Below are 13,085 nucleotides of genomic sequence, written 5' to 3' on the forward strand. Positions count from 1 at the left end.
TTCTCTAATCTCAAATTCAGCCTGCCACCTTCCAGCAAACCACAGCCAGGCGGAGGCTGCAAGCTATTTCTGTTGTTTCTATACATACCTTAGATTTGTTTTGATTTTAATTTGTTGTAACTTGCAAATGTAAAAACAATACAACCACACATGGACATAATGCATTTGCAATCATTGAGGATGACACAAAAGACGTGATACAAATAATAATTTAAAGTTTAAATAGATTAATGATATTGATTATGCCAATTTATGTTTTGACATGAATTTAACATACTATATATATATTTGAGGCAATACAGCAGTTATATCCTAACAATAAATGACTCCCTAAACCGCCTCACCCACTTGAAGAGAGGTGTTGATGACTAAGAACAGTAGGTGGCGGCACATTTTAAACACCACAGAAGAAGCCGGAAAGCATCAACAGGAAGTACTTTGTTACCATCCTCTATCTAGTTTTCAAACCAAACACATTTCCACATCCTTTCCCAGGATGTTTCTAATGTAAGATTAGTCTAAATTAGACGTTTATTTGTCACAATTTAAATCGAGTTTTATATTTAAAAAGGTGTGTTCTAGCTTTTCTTTATCTGAACGCTGTGACAAAGAAAGTAACTGTATCGTAACTCTTACTGTCATGTTTATATTTGAAGAAACGTTAAAGAAAGAATACAGTTGTTTCCATGATGGATCGGGTAAGTTTGGTTGACTTATGAACAATCTGTTTTCTGTGGTGTATGAAATGTCAAGGCCTATTTTTCATCATCTTTGATCTTCCATGTCTATTCGTTCCATTTGAACAGCTGGACAAAATAAACAATGGTGGTAATAAACACTTGGGATATTTTGTCCTTCAGCAAATTAGCCTACTAGCCTAAAACACACAGATTGATACAAGGCAATGCGCAACAAGCAGGTAAAGTCAGAACCATGGAGAAATAATGAGGGCAAAGCTACAACTTGCAGTAGTGGTGCGTGGGTAAAAGCGTCAGACAAGCCAAGCAAGAAAAATAGCCATATTACTACCTGCGTTGTTTGTTATATAACCTGTTAGTTCATAAGCCTTGACACAGCTGAGACAAGAAGACAGTGGCAGAATACATTCAACCAGACCTTTGTTACATCATAAAACTAGAGAGCAACATCTGTCCTGTTAAGTTCACAGTTACAACCTACAGAATGATACAGCAAGTTAATGTTTCCAACGTTTTCGGACTACTAAATGTTGCACCCCTGCCAAAAACGATTTAGTTAGATAAACGTAGGCTAAATATGATGCGTCTATCCATGGTACTGATTTCTGTGTGTACATTGCGAGTAGAAAAAAACATGTTGACTCACCTTAACTTGTGGAGAAATGCCGTCCTCATCTTTCATGTTCCCTGAACGGTCTATGAGTCAGTCATACAGTACACACTTTTAGTTTTTGTTGTCTTTGGCTTCCTTGCTAAGATAAATGACCACCACAAAAATTATTTTGTTTTATATTCCATTATATTGTAGTCGTGAGTTGTTCAGTATTTTCTGCGCCGATTTGGTAAAAATGATTGCAGCGGATTAAAACGGCACTAGCTTCCATAAAGTGACCATTGGACTTAAATGTTTGTTTGACTACCTTTTGTAGATGCAACAGTTTTTATTACATTTATAATGTATCTCTCTCGCATGCACATTTCTGTCCATTAATACCTTTTTGTAGCATTTCTGGCAATGCCAACTAAGTTTCAGACAAATCTAACTAACTAACTTATCTATAGTTCTATCTAACCTGGTCAGCAACTTGGATGCTTGGCAACAATACAGTTGCTATTCGCTAAAGTTAGCCTCTGTAGCTAGCTATCTAACGAAAAGGCAAATAAATGTAGCTATCTGTAATTGTTGATGGAAGGTTTGTTACACAAATAACTAAAGCCATTAGCTTGCTAGCAGACAACAGCTGAACATCGACAGAAAAGCTAGCTAACGATAGCAAGTTCACGTCCAAATGCCGCTCGTAGCTATGTTTTGTGGCAAAATGTACATCCGTTTTTTTTAAATGCCACACTGCTGCCTTAGAATACCTTAGAATGCAATGGTCTTCTGCAACGCTAGCTACTCCATAGTCCAAGCTACGGTAAACGCTAGCTAGCTACTCCATAGCTACGGTAAACACTAGCCATATTTCACTGTCAGACAGGACACAACTCAATCTTGCTGAGAAAACAAATCAAATCAGATTTTATTGGTCGCATACATATACTTAGCAGATCTTATTGCAGGTGTAGCGAAATGCTTGTGTTCCTAGTTCCAACAGTGCCGTAATATCTAATAATCCACAACAATAATGTTACATACATCTAAAAGTAAAAAAAAATGATTTAAGAAATATATAAATATTAGTCCAGAGTATAAATACAGTACATTCATAAGTATGTGGACACCCCTTCAAATTATTGGATTTGGCTATTTCAGCCACACCTGTTGCTGACAGGTGTATAAAAATGAGCACATCGCCATGCAATCTCCATAGACAAACATTGACAGTAGAATGGCCTTACTGAAGACCTCAGTGACTTTCAACGTGGCACCACCACCTTTCCTACAAGTCAGTTTGTCAAATATCTGCCCTGCTAGAGCTTCCCCGGTCAACTGTAAGTGCTGTTATTGTTATTAAGTGGAAAAGTCTAGGAGCAACAATGGCTCAATCGAGGAGTACGCCACACAAGCTCACAGAACGGGAACGCTGAGTACTGAAGTGCGTAACGCGTTAAAATCATCTGTCCTCGGTTGCAACACTCCCTACCGAGTTCCAAACGGCCTCTGAACGCAATGTCGGCACAACTGTTCGTCAGGAGTTTCATGAAATGGGTTTCCATAGCTGAGCAGCCGCACACAAGCCTAAGATCACCTTGAGCCAGTCGCGGTTCGAGCTTGTATGGCTCCCTGGGCGAGCCATACAAAGCTTTCAGCTTTGAAAGCTCCTCTGCTTCAGCTACGGTCACTGGAAGAGTAAGACAAATTCTGAGGTCTGGGGTCTCCGGCGCCGGTCCACAGTCCGGTTCTACAAAGGCGGAGGGATCAGCGTAAAGAGGGGGGGCTGCATCCAGAACCGGAGCCACCACCAAGGGTAGATGCCCACCCGGACCCTCCCCTATAGGTTCAGGTTTGCGGCCGGGAGTCCCAAACTTTTTTGGGGGGTACTGTCACGCCCTGACCTTAAATATAAAGAAAACAGAGATATCTTGGTTAGGTCAGGGCGTGACTAGGGTGGGTACACTAGTTTTTGTATTGTTTAGGGTTTTTTGTAGGTCTAGGTGATTGGTATGTCTATGGTGGCCTGATATGGTTCCCAATCAGAGGCAGCTGTTTATCGTTGTCTCAGATTGGGGAATCATATTTAGGTAGCCATTTCCCTTTGGTGTTTGTGGGATCTTGTTCTATGTTTAGTTGCCTGTCTGCCCTATTCGTATAGCTTCACGTTTCGTTCGATTGTTTGTTGTTTTGTTAGTTGAGTTTCAGTTATTAAATATTACGTGGAACTCTACTCATGCTGCGTCTTGGTCTCATCTTTATGACGAACGTCACAAGTCCTGAGTTTCCCAAATTAATTTTCTTCTTAGAACAGAGTTTGCAGCAGAAATGGCTGTTGTTGTTTTTTCAGAATACACCAGACAACTTCTAGGGATTTTTTTCACCACTCACCAAGGTCTTCCTGAAATACTGGTGGTGGCAACATCTTCCTTCACTCTCATTCCCTGGGGAAACAAAGTTAGGTGGTACCTCACTTGGTCCTGTGCAAACAAGCTGTGTCTGAATTCTGTCAGTCAGCAGGGTCTGTAGACAGTGATTCATCCTCAGCAGCAGGATCTGTAGACAGTGATTCATCCTCACCAGCAGGGTCTGTAGACAGTAATTCATCCTCAGCAGCAGGGTCTGTAGACAGTGATTCATCCTCACCAGCAGGGTCTGTAGACAGTGATTCATCCTCAGCAGCAGGATCTGTAGACAGTGGTTCATCCTCAGCAGCAGGATCTGTAGACAGTGGTTCATCCTCAGCAGCAGGGTCTGTAGACAGTGGTTCATCCTCAGCAGCAGGGTCTGTAGACAGTGGTTCATCCTCAGCAGCAGGGTCTGTAGACAGTGATTCATCCTCAGCAGCAGGGTCTGTAGACAGTGATTCATCCTCACCAGCAGGGTCTGTAGACAGTGATTCATCCTCAGCAGCAGGATCTGTAGACAGTGGTTCATCCTCAGCAGCAGGATCTGTAGACAGTGATTCATCCTCAGCAGCAGGATCTGTAGACAGTAATTCATCCTCACCAGCAGGATCTGTAGACAGTGATTCATCCTCAGCAGCAGGGTCTGTAGACAGTGATTCATCCTCAGCAGCAGAATTTGGTGGGATGCTGCTACAGGCGTTTCTAAAGGAGAGCACATGGGCATTAGTTTACGCATGTTATTCACAACATTTATAGTGGTGGAACATCCCACATACATACCCAGTAATAATAAAATCATAATTGTTACCAACAATATGGAAACTTAAAACTTTGCGAAAGGGAGATTATTTATTCTGTTTGTTACGCAGGGATGCACACACATGTGCGTGCACACAAACCCACCTGAAGAATCCTGCTGGGGAGAAGTGGAAGCAAATGGGTCTTCATCCTCAGACAATATTTGTGGAGACACCTGTGTGGCTGAGCAGGTGGGCGGCTCCTCATCCTGAGGCTCCGAGATAATTTCTGAAGAGGCCTGTGTGGCTGAGAAGGTAGATAGCACCTCATCCTGGCCAATGCCAGAGGGTGCTCCAAAATATTTCAGAAGTGCCCCTTAATTTGCACTTAAACACTGTTTTATATTATTCTTAACGATTTCGCAAACCAGAAAAAAATGCAACTATGTCTGTGAAACTATATATTAACAGTATTATGAATTAATTGTGGTTTATTTGGTAGCATTTCATAGTGTGACTGATTTGACTAATCCCCCACTCCCCCTACCTCGGGCTTCCAGTGGGGAGACCTGAGGTCAACCTACCCCTGTCCCACTTCTCCATCTCGTACTTCTGAGTGGGAGACCTTCCCAGGCAGTAGCCTGCCTAGCTCCCAACCTAGAATCAGGGCGCCCACTCCGACAAGGTTAATTGACCCACAGTCCCACACGGTGACATGATATCATTGACGTGACGTGCAAATGAGCGATAGAAAACCGATCGCGCATGTGTCATCATTCCAAAAAAATGATTGGGCCCATACCTAAATCCGCCACTGCGCAATGCCAAGTCTCGGCTGGAGTGGTGTAACATGCTGACCAGACCGGACACATCGTGTGCGCGAGCGTCGCAAAATAAATGTCGAAATCCATGTTATTCAATTATTGCCCCCACACTGCTCGCGCCCACGAGCGTCTGCGTTGCGTTGCCAAGGGCTAAAATAGAAGTAATTCCTATTTCTGACGCAGATCGCGCTGAAAGTCCTGCCTCTCCCATCTCCTCATTGGTTTATAGAAGCAGGTACCCACGTGCCATTTCCTCATTGGTTATACTCACATGGGTGATTGAAAGACAAAGTGTTTTGAAGTGTTTTGCCGGTTGTCGTGGTAAAAGTGTAGATGCCAATCAGGGATTTTTTTTATAAGTTCAAAGATGAAAAGGCCTGGAAGGAGGAGAGATGACTAGAAATTATTCGGTTGGCTGTTTTATGTGTGGATTAATTGTCGGAGTAGAAGACCTTGTGCATTTCAGGTAAAATAACAACTCAATGTTTATATCCCAGGACAAATTAGCTAGCAAGTGCAAGCGAACTAGCTAAATTGCCATACATGTAATGCTTTTCGACCTGTCCCCAAATTAATGTAATTGGTTCAGAGTTTGTTTTGATATTTTAACCTGTGTGTCATGATCGCGTTTGGTGTAGGGGGACAAAATGCATTTATGCACGATAGCGCACGATGGTGCACGCACGCAGCTGGTTTGGATTCCGTGTAAGGCTCGCTGCCGACGGACAAATCTTGGTTTGGCAGATGTCAGGAGAACGCTACCTGCCCCAATGCATAGTGCCAACGGTAAAGTTTGGTGTAAGAGAAATTATTGTCTGGAGCTGTTTGTCATGGTTCTGTCCATTAATTCTAGTGAAGGGAAATCTTAACGCTACAGCAAACAATGACATTCTAGACCATTCTGTGCTTCCAACTTTGTGGTAACAGTTTGCAGAAGGCCCTTTCCTGTTTCAGCATGACAATGCCCCCCTTGCAAAAAACAAGTTCCATACAGCAATAGTTTGTCAAGATTGTTGTGGAAGAACTTGACTGGCCTGCACAGAGCCCTGACCTCAACCCCATCAAACACCTTTGGGATGAATTGCAATGCCGACTGCGAGCCAGGCCTAATCGGCTAACATCAGTGCCCGACCTCACGAATGCTCTTGTGGCTGAATTGAAGCAAGTCCCTGCAGCAATGTTCCAACCTTAATTGGAAAGCCTTCCCAGAAGAGTGGAGGCTGTTATAGCAGCAAAGGGGGTACCACATGCATTTGGAATGAGATGTTTGACGAGCAGGTGTCCACATACTTTTGGTCTTGTAGTAGATGTGATGAGATAGTCGTGTACATCCTACACAGGGACACTCTAAGTCAATCTTAAATGAATCATTGTTTATTATCAGCATGCTCTAGAGGTCAAAGTCAAACTTAGGATGCATAAAGTACCGTTCTGAAGGTATCTCCCTCAGGGCAGTCCCGTTAGATCTCTTATATACTGGTTACAGACACGTTACAGAGTTCATAGGGTTGGTTCCGGCATGTCTGGCACAGTCTCATCTCTATCATAACTTATAGAACATATTCTGGCCGTTCTGCCAGATGGTCCTGAGGAGGGGGTCATGTTGCCCCCCTTCATATTTTTACCAAGTACAGGCAGGATTATTAGGATTAGAAGGATTATTTATAACACTATGAACATTTTGAAGACTGTTCTTCACATGATAACATTTTCCATCACAGGATGTATAGACATTATGGACAGTATGTGTATAGAATTACTGGAATATCTGTAAAATGCGTAGGATTGAGTCGTGATCTGATTTTCCGAAGGGTGAGCAAATATAGATGTAAACAGCACGTTGTTCATTGCATGCTTGTTAGCACCAGAAAAACATCAGAATAACTCTGCAACACTTTAGGCTAGAAACAAGCTGTAAATGGCACCAGAAAGACGTGGCTCTATTGTACATGGGGATAACTGTATAAATTGATATTCATTTAATTTCGGGGGAAAGTAAAAACAAATTGATGGATTTGGCTTTAAATAGTACATAATAATGAGCAGCAGTAGTTTAGGTGTTTTGGTTTTTCCTCTGGTTATTATGACAAATCACGTTTTCGCAGGTGTTGGCGTCCTCTGAATTTTGGAAAGGGGAGGGGATATTCGGCCTGTATCTTGAAAGAGAGGGTGGAGCTCCTTGTTCCAGCGTCTCTTAAGCTCTCTTCTTATCACGTATGAACCCAGAACTAAATTGAGCGGTTGACCAATTCATGAGACATTAGTTTTGTGTAAACCAAGATTAACTCAGGGGTGAAAGATGTGTTCAACTCCAATGAATGCTCAATCAAAGCTTCTGAACATAAGACGGGGCATTAGAATTGTTATACATTTGTGGAAAGTAGTGAACGATTACACACTTCAGGAGAAAGGAGGTATTATTAGGATGCACCAATCAATCAGAGATTTAGACTAAAGTAATCAAATGTTTGGTCTAATGATATTCTATGTACAATACTTCCTGTGGTCACTAGGACAGAGCTAGTCCGTCCCCCTCCACCCTGCCGGAATCCCCTGGTCACAACTCTCCTGGTAGCTTCTTACTGCTGGGTCTTAAGAGGGTGTTTGTGCGGCTGGTCGACTGCAGGAAAATACCAGGGCAGAGTGGAACTGTGAGAGAAGGACACGAGGAGGGAGATCTGATTTCATCAAGTAAGAACAATGGGGGGTGTGGATCAGACTACAATCTGCTTCTGCAACTTCTGTTAATTCATTGATTAACAGTATACATGTATGGAGGGGTGTGTGCCTAATAAACTGGCCACTCCACTGAGTGTATATTGATGATGAGGGCGGCAGGTAGCCTAGTGGTTAAGAGCGTTGGGCCACTAATCAAAAGGTTGCTGGTTCGAATCTCTGAGCCGACAAGGTGAAAAATCTGTCTGTGCCCTTTTTATATTTAACCTTTATTTAACGAGGCAAGTCAGTTAAGAACAAACTCTTATTTTCAATGACGGCCTAGGAACAGTGGGTTAACTGCCTGTTCAGGGGCAGAACGACAGATTTGTACCATGTCAGCTTGGGGATTTGAACTTGCAACCTTCCGGTTACTAGTCCAACGCTCTAACCACTAGGCTACTAACCCTTGAGCAAGGTACTTAACCCTAATTGCTCCTGTAAATTGCTCTTTATAAGAGCACCTGCTAAATAACAACAAAAAAAGTTATAGGTTTTGAAAATATGGGTCCATAAACAAATACTAACTATTCAATGTCTTTATTTTACAGGGGACACCCCGTACTGTTGTTCTCTTAGTGGGAGGGGCTTATCATCTGGGGAGCCTCAACATCCTGTTGCTGACGAGACAGAGAAGAGTGTCTCCAGATCAGAACATCTCAAGAAACACCAGCAGAGACGTACAGGGAAGAAACCTCACCACTGCTGCTCTGACTGTGGGAAGAGTTTCACAAACCAGAGTGGCTTCATTATTCACTGTGATCAGTGTGGGAAGAGTTTTGCTGCATCTAACACCTTGAAATCTAATGTAAGAATTCATACAGGGGAGAAGCCTTATCCCTGTCTTGATTGTGGGAAAAGCTTTGTTAGTGCAGGAGCCTTAACTGTACACCAGCGAGTACACACTGGAGAGAAGCCTTATAGCTGTGATCAGTGTGGAAAGAGCTTCAATAAGTCAGTCCACCTGACTACACACCAGCTAATACACACTGGAGTGAAGCCTTATAGCTGTGATCAGTGTGGGAAGAGCTTCAATAAGTCAGTCCACCTGACTACACACCAGCGAACACACACTGGAGAGAAACCTTATAGCTGTGATCAGTGTGGGAATAGCTTTGCTGTAGCTTCCTCCCTGACTAGACACCAGGTAACACACACTGGAGAGAAACCTTACAGCTGTGATCACTGTGGGAAGAGCTTTGCTGTAGCTTCCTCCCTAACTAGACACCAGGTAACACACACTGGAGAGAGAACCTATGTCTGTCTATGTGGGAAGAGCTTTGCTCTAGCTTCCACCCTGACTGCACACCAGCGAACACACACTGGAGAGAAGCCTTATAGCTGTGATCAGTGTGGGAAGAGCTTTGCTGTATCAGAAAAACGAACTATACATCAGCGAACACACACTGGAGAGAAGCCTTATAGCTGTTATCAGTGTGGGAAGAGCTTTGCTGTATCAGAAAAACTAACTAGACACCAGCGAACACACACAGGAGAGAAGCCTTATAGCTGTGATCAGTGTTGGAAGAGCTTCAATCAGTCAGTCCACCTGACAACACACCAACTGACACACACTGGAGAGAAACCTTACAGCTGTGATCAGTGTGGGAAGAGCTTTGCTGCAGCTTCCACCCTGAATCGACACCATCGAACACACACTGGAAAGAAGCCTTACAGATGTGATAACTGTGGAAAGAGCTTCAGTCAATCAGGGAGCCTGATTTCACACCAGCGAACACACACTAGAGAGAAACCCTATGTTTGTCTATGTAGGAAGCGCTTTGCTCATTTAGGGAATATGAGAAAACACCAGAGAGAGATGTTATATGTTATATGTTATATAAAGCTAAAATGTGCCGTATTTCCTCTCCCTCCTATCTGTCACCGGTTCCAGATCCATAAATAAAGGATCAATAGAAAACATCTAGTGAACAGTCATATCCATCTCCCATTCTTAAACAGTTGCCTTAGTCTGATCACCATGGTAACCTTTAGAGCATAATATGCAGCTCTGATCTAGGATCAGGTCTCCCCTGTGTCTCTGTAATATTACACATCTAAATGGATAAATGTTATCATAGGAAATGTCAGTGAACCCGTGTGTGTGGGGGGAGGGGGTGATGTTGATAATTGTATATTTTCATATACTCATGATATTATTAAATAGGTGTATATTCATGTATTCAATTGATCAATAAACTTCTAAACAAGAAGTTATCACTTAAACTGTATATTTTATATATCTATATTGATTAAAATATTCCTAAAACGAATCAATAATACATTGGATAATAATATCCATGAGGTCCAGGTAAGAACTATGTGTACTGTGTCTTGTAACAACGGTTAATGTACTAACTTTTAGATTTATAATGTAATAAAACCGGTAAATGTAATATCTTCTTGCTTAATATGATAACGTAACTTATTACATTAAGTGGAAAAAGTTATCAGGTGAGAAACAACTTTTTAAATGAATATCGTAACACCTAAACCAATATTTTATGTGTTACTTCACTTATGTTAATGCACATACTGCCCTCCACTAATTGCAAACCCACAAACACAAACCTATGCACCTGTGCTCATACACTAACACACACAAGCACACATTGATAAAAAAAAAAATACCTGAATTAATCTGTAGGCCTTATAGTCAATGAGTCAGGGGGCTCACTTGGGGTGAACATTTTTAAGGTCAATGTCCCAAGAGTTGAAAATGGGTTCTATAATTGCAGCTTTCTGTGTGCTATCACTATTTCTATTCATCCCATTACATTTTTTTGGTAGCATCCAATAAGCCAACATCAGCGTAGAGGATGTCTGATGTAAGGTAGCTAGCGACCTAGCTAGCTAGCGAACAACATTTGTTTATCTAAACTAAAGTCTTGCTTGCTTTCCTGATACGCTGGCTAGACATTCCAAAGCATATCAATGTAATTAGCCATCTGTTATCTGGCTACCCACAAACAGGGAAACAGATCCCAATCAACGGTGTTATCACATGCTCCACTAAGGCAGTTATTTGTCTTATAACTTGTCCTTGTGGTAAAAATTATGTGGGTAAAACAAAGTGCGAAATAAAAGTAAGTAAGTATCTCAGAGCATCGTAGCACCATTAGGTGCAAAAACTTGACTTACCCAGTTGCGGCCCACTTCTTGGAGGCAGGCCACTCGATTTCGTCTCTGCGTTATATTGGCATCGAACATGTCACCCTCCCTAGGAGAGGGGGTGACCTTAATAATTTTTTGTTAAAACGAGAGGCTGCCTGGATCTTTAACTTAAAGACCCTTGTTCCCTTCGGTCTCAACGTAGACTTTGATCTGAAGCCATTCTTGTGATTATTGTGACTTTGCCATTGTAATTGTTTGTAAGCTTGTGTAGTCTAAAATGAATCTATGATCGTATGCTATCCATTTGTTGTTTGTATGTTGTTCTTTGTATGCCATTTTAATATTTGAGAATTAACCAATGATATTAGGCCACTCTTGGCCATGATTACAGACACCGGTAATTACATTTTTGCATCTGAGTTCCTAGAGTGTGCGGCTCTCTTTTATTTTCACGCGAGTCTTGAGTCACCACTCGGAGTACTATGAGATACAACTATCTAGGTTTACTGTTATCAATTTATTAAAAGGCTAAGTGACAAGCTAATATCCTGCAATCAATGATCTAGTATTAAACATAAGCATCTCTGGGTTAACTATCTAATGTTAGCTAAATGTAGTATTGAATAAATTGTCTGAATTTCTTTAAATTGACAATTCTGTGACCTGTCATGGGCAAGTTTTAAAATTACACAATAGGTGTCAGCAAGAGATGTGCATTAGCGGTGGTGCGCGCTAGTGGCGTTTCAATCTGTGACATCACTTGAAATAGTGGCTTTTGTGGAGCGTTGGGTAACGATGCTTCGAGGGTGACTGTTGACGTGTGCAGACCGACCTGGTTCGCGCCCAGGTCGGGGCGAGGGGACGGACGTAATGTTTATACTGTTGACCCGGATCACTGGTTGCTGCAGAAAGAGGTGTGAAATGTCTCGTCAGGGTAAGCTTATTGGAAATCACCTATGGGGGAAAAATGAATGTTGGAAAACAATTGAACCATTTCCCTGTTTGGCCACTAGGTTTTGTGGGTATTATGTCTCGTCCACGGTGGGGCTCTATAGAGAGAAAGAGTAATGCCATATTTTTATAGGCACTAATTTTGCCATGGTTCGCTGGACAAAGCCTATGGGGAAATTAATGGTGTTTTTGGATGAATGCCGAAAATAAGGTCTGTTGTAAACACAGGTTTAGATGTTATATGTTTTGTTATACAATCTATCGGCGAACGTCACTTCTTGTGAATTTTGACGTATTTAAGTAATTTAAAAAAGCACATCACAAAGGCTTCATAATTCATAAAGGTCATATTAACTGACTGCTATTATCTCATAGAACAAAACGTATGAGGTCTCCTTAGGCTGTGCTAACTATTTTCTGTGTTTATTCCAAAACGCCAATTTTCCCCCATAAATGTTTCCTATTGGGATGGCTGAACGAGCCAAAGGAAACTAATTTCCGAGTTTTAAAACTACAAACTGGCGAGCTTTAAAGCTCTTTATAGCTTGACATTGACATGATTGGTAAGTGTAGGAGGGGTACTTCCTGTATAAACACGAATTCCCTTCCTTGATTACTTCCTTCCAGCATCCATGATGTGAGAAATGTGCAGGAGGACCTGAAAGAAAGGAATGTGTAGTATTGATGTAAAAAGTTGTGTGTATAAACTGTAGGGGTACACATGGTGCTGGAGATCAGATGTGTCCGGTGAGAGAAAGACAGGTTGAGGTTACCAGGATCACAGTAGTGCAGAAGGTGTTGTATGATGAGGCAGTGAAGTAAGTAGTAGAAGTAGAGGAAGATGGGTCCAGGGTGAAGGATCCTGAGAGGGTCCCTGTGATTAGGCGGAGGTCAATAGAGAGTGATAAGAATAACATGCTTCAGTATTTTTTTATTTTTTGGGTGTTCATGGCCATGGTTGTCAACCGTACCGCAGGAATAGAATGTAAATCACAGTGGATAGATGTTGCAGAGGCAGCTGTTGAGAAGTACTTGGGTGTACA

The 13,085-nt window shown here is 42.0% G+C and overlaps 1 protein-coding gene across 2 annotated transcripts in view; it reads left to right on the forward strand.

The window, feature by feature from the left end:
- Positions 1-432: 432 nt before the first annotated feature.
- LOC110513420 (uncharacterized) overlaps positions 433-13,085 on the forward strand; it is a 199,117-nt gene continuing 186,464 nt past the window's right edge. Inside the window, exons 1-3 of one of the 2 annotated variants that reach the window (XM_090197545.1) lie at positions 433-698; positions 7,776-7,953; positions 8,529-10,194. In XM_090197545.1, coding sequence (XP_090053671.1) covers positions 687-698; positions 7,776-7,953; positions 8,529-9,883 — 1,545 coding nt within the window. In that variant the 5' untranslated portion in view covers positions 433-686 and the 3' untranslated portion in view covers positions 9,884-10,194. Of the gene's footprint in view, positions 699-7,775; positions 7,954-8,528; positions 10,195-13,085 lie in introns of those variants that run through there. The other variant, XM_090197544.1, reaches the window with a different exon arrangement.

This window comes from Oncorhynchus mykiss, chromosome 13 (genome assembly GCF_057628025.1).
Source record: "Oncorhynchus mykiss isolate SJ-2025 chromosome 13, ASM5762802v1, whole genome shotgun sequence".
NCBI classification, from domain to species: domain Eukaryota; kingdom Metazoa; phylum Chordata; class Actinopteri; order Salmoniformes; family Salmonidae; genus Oncorhynchus; species Oncorhynchus mykiss.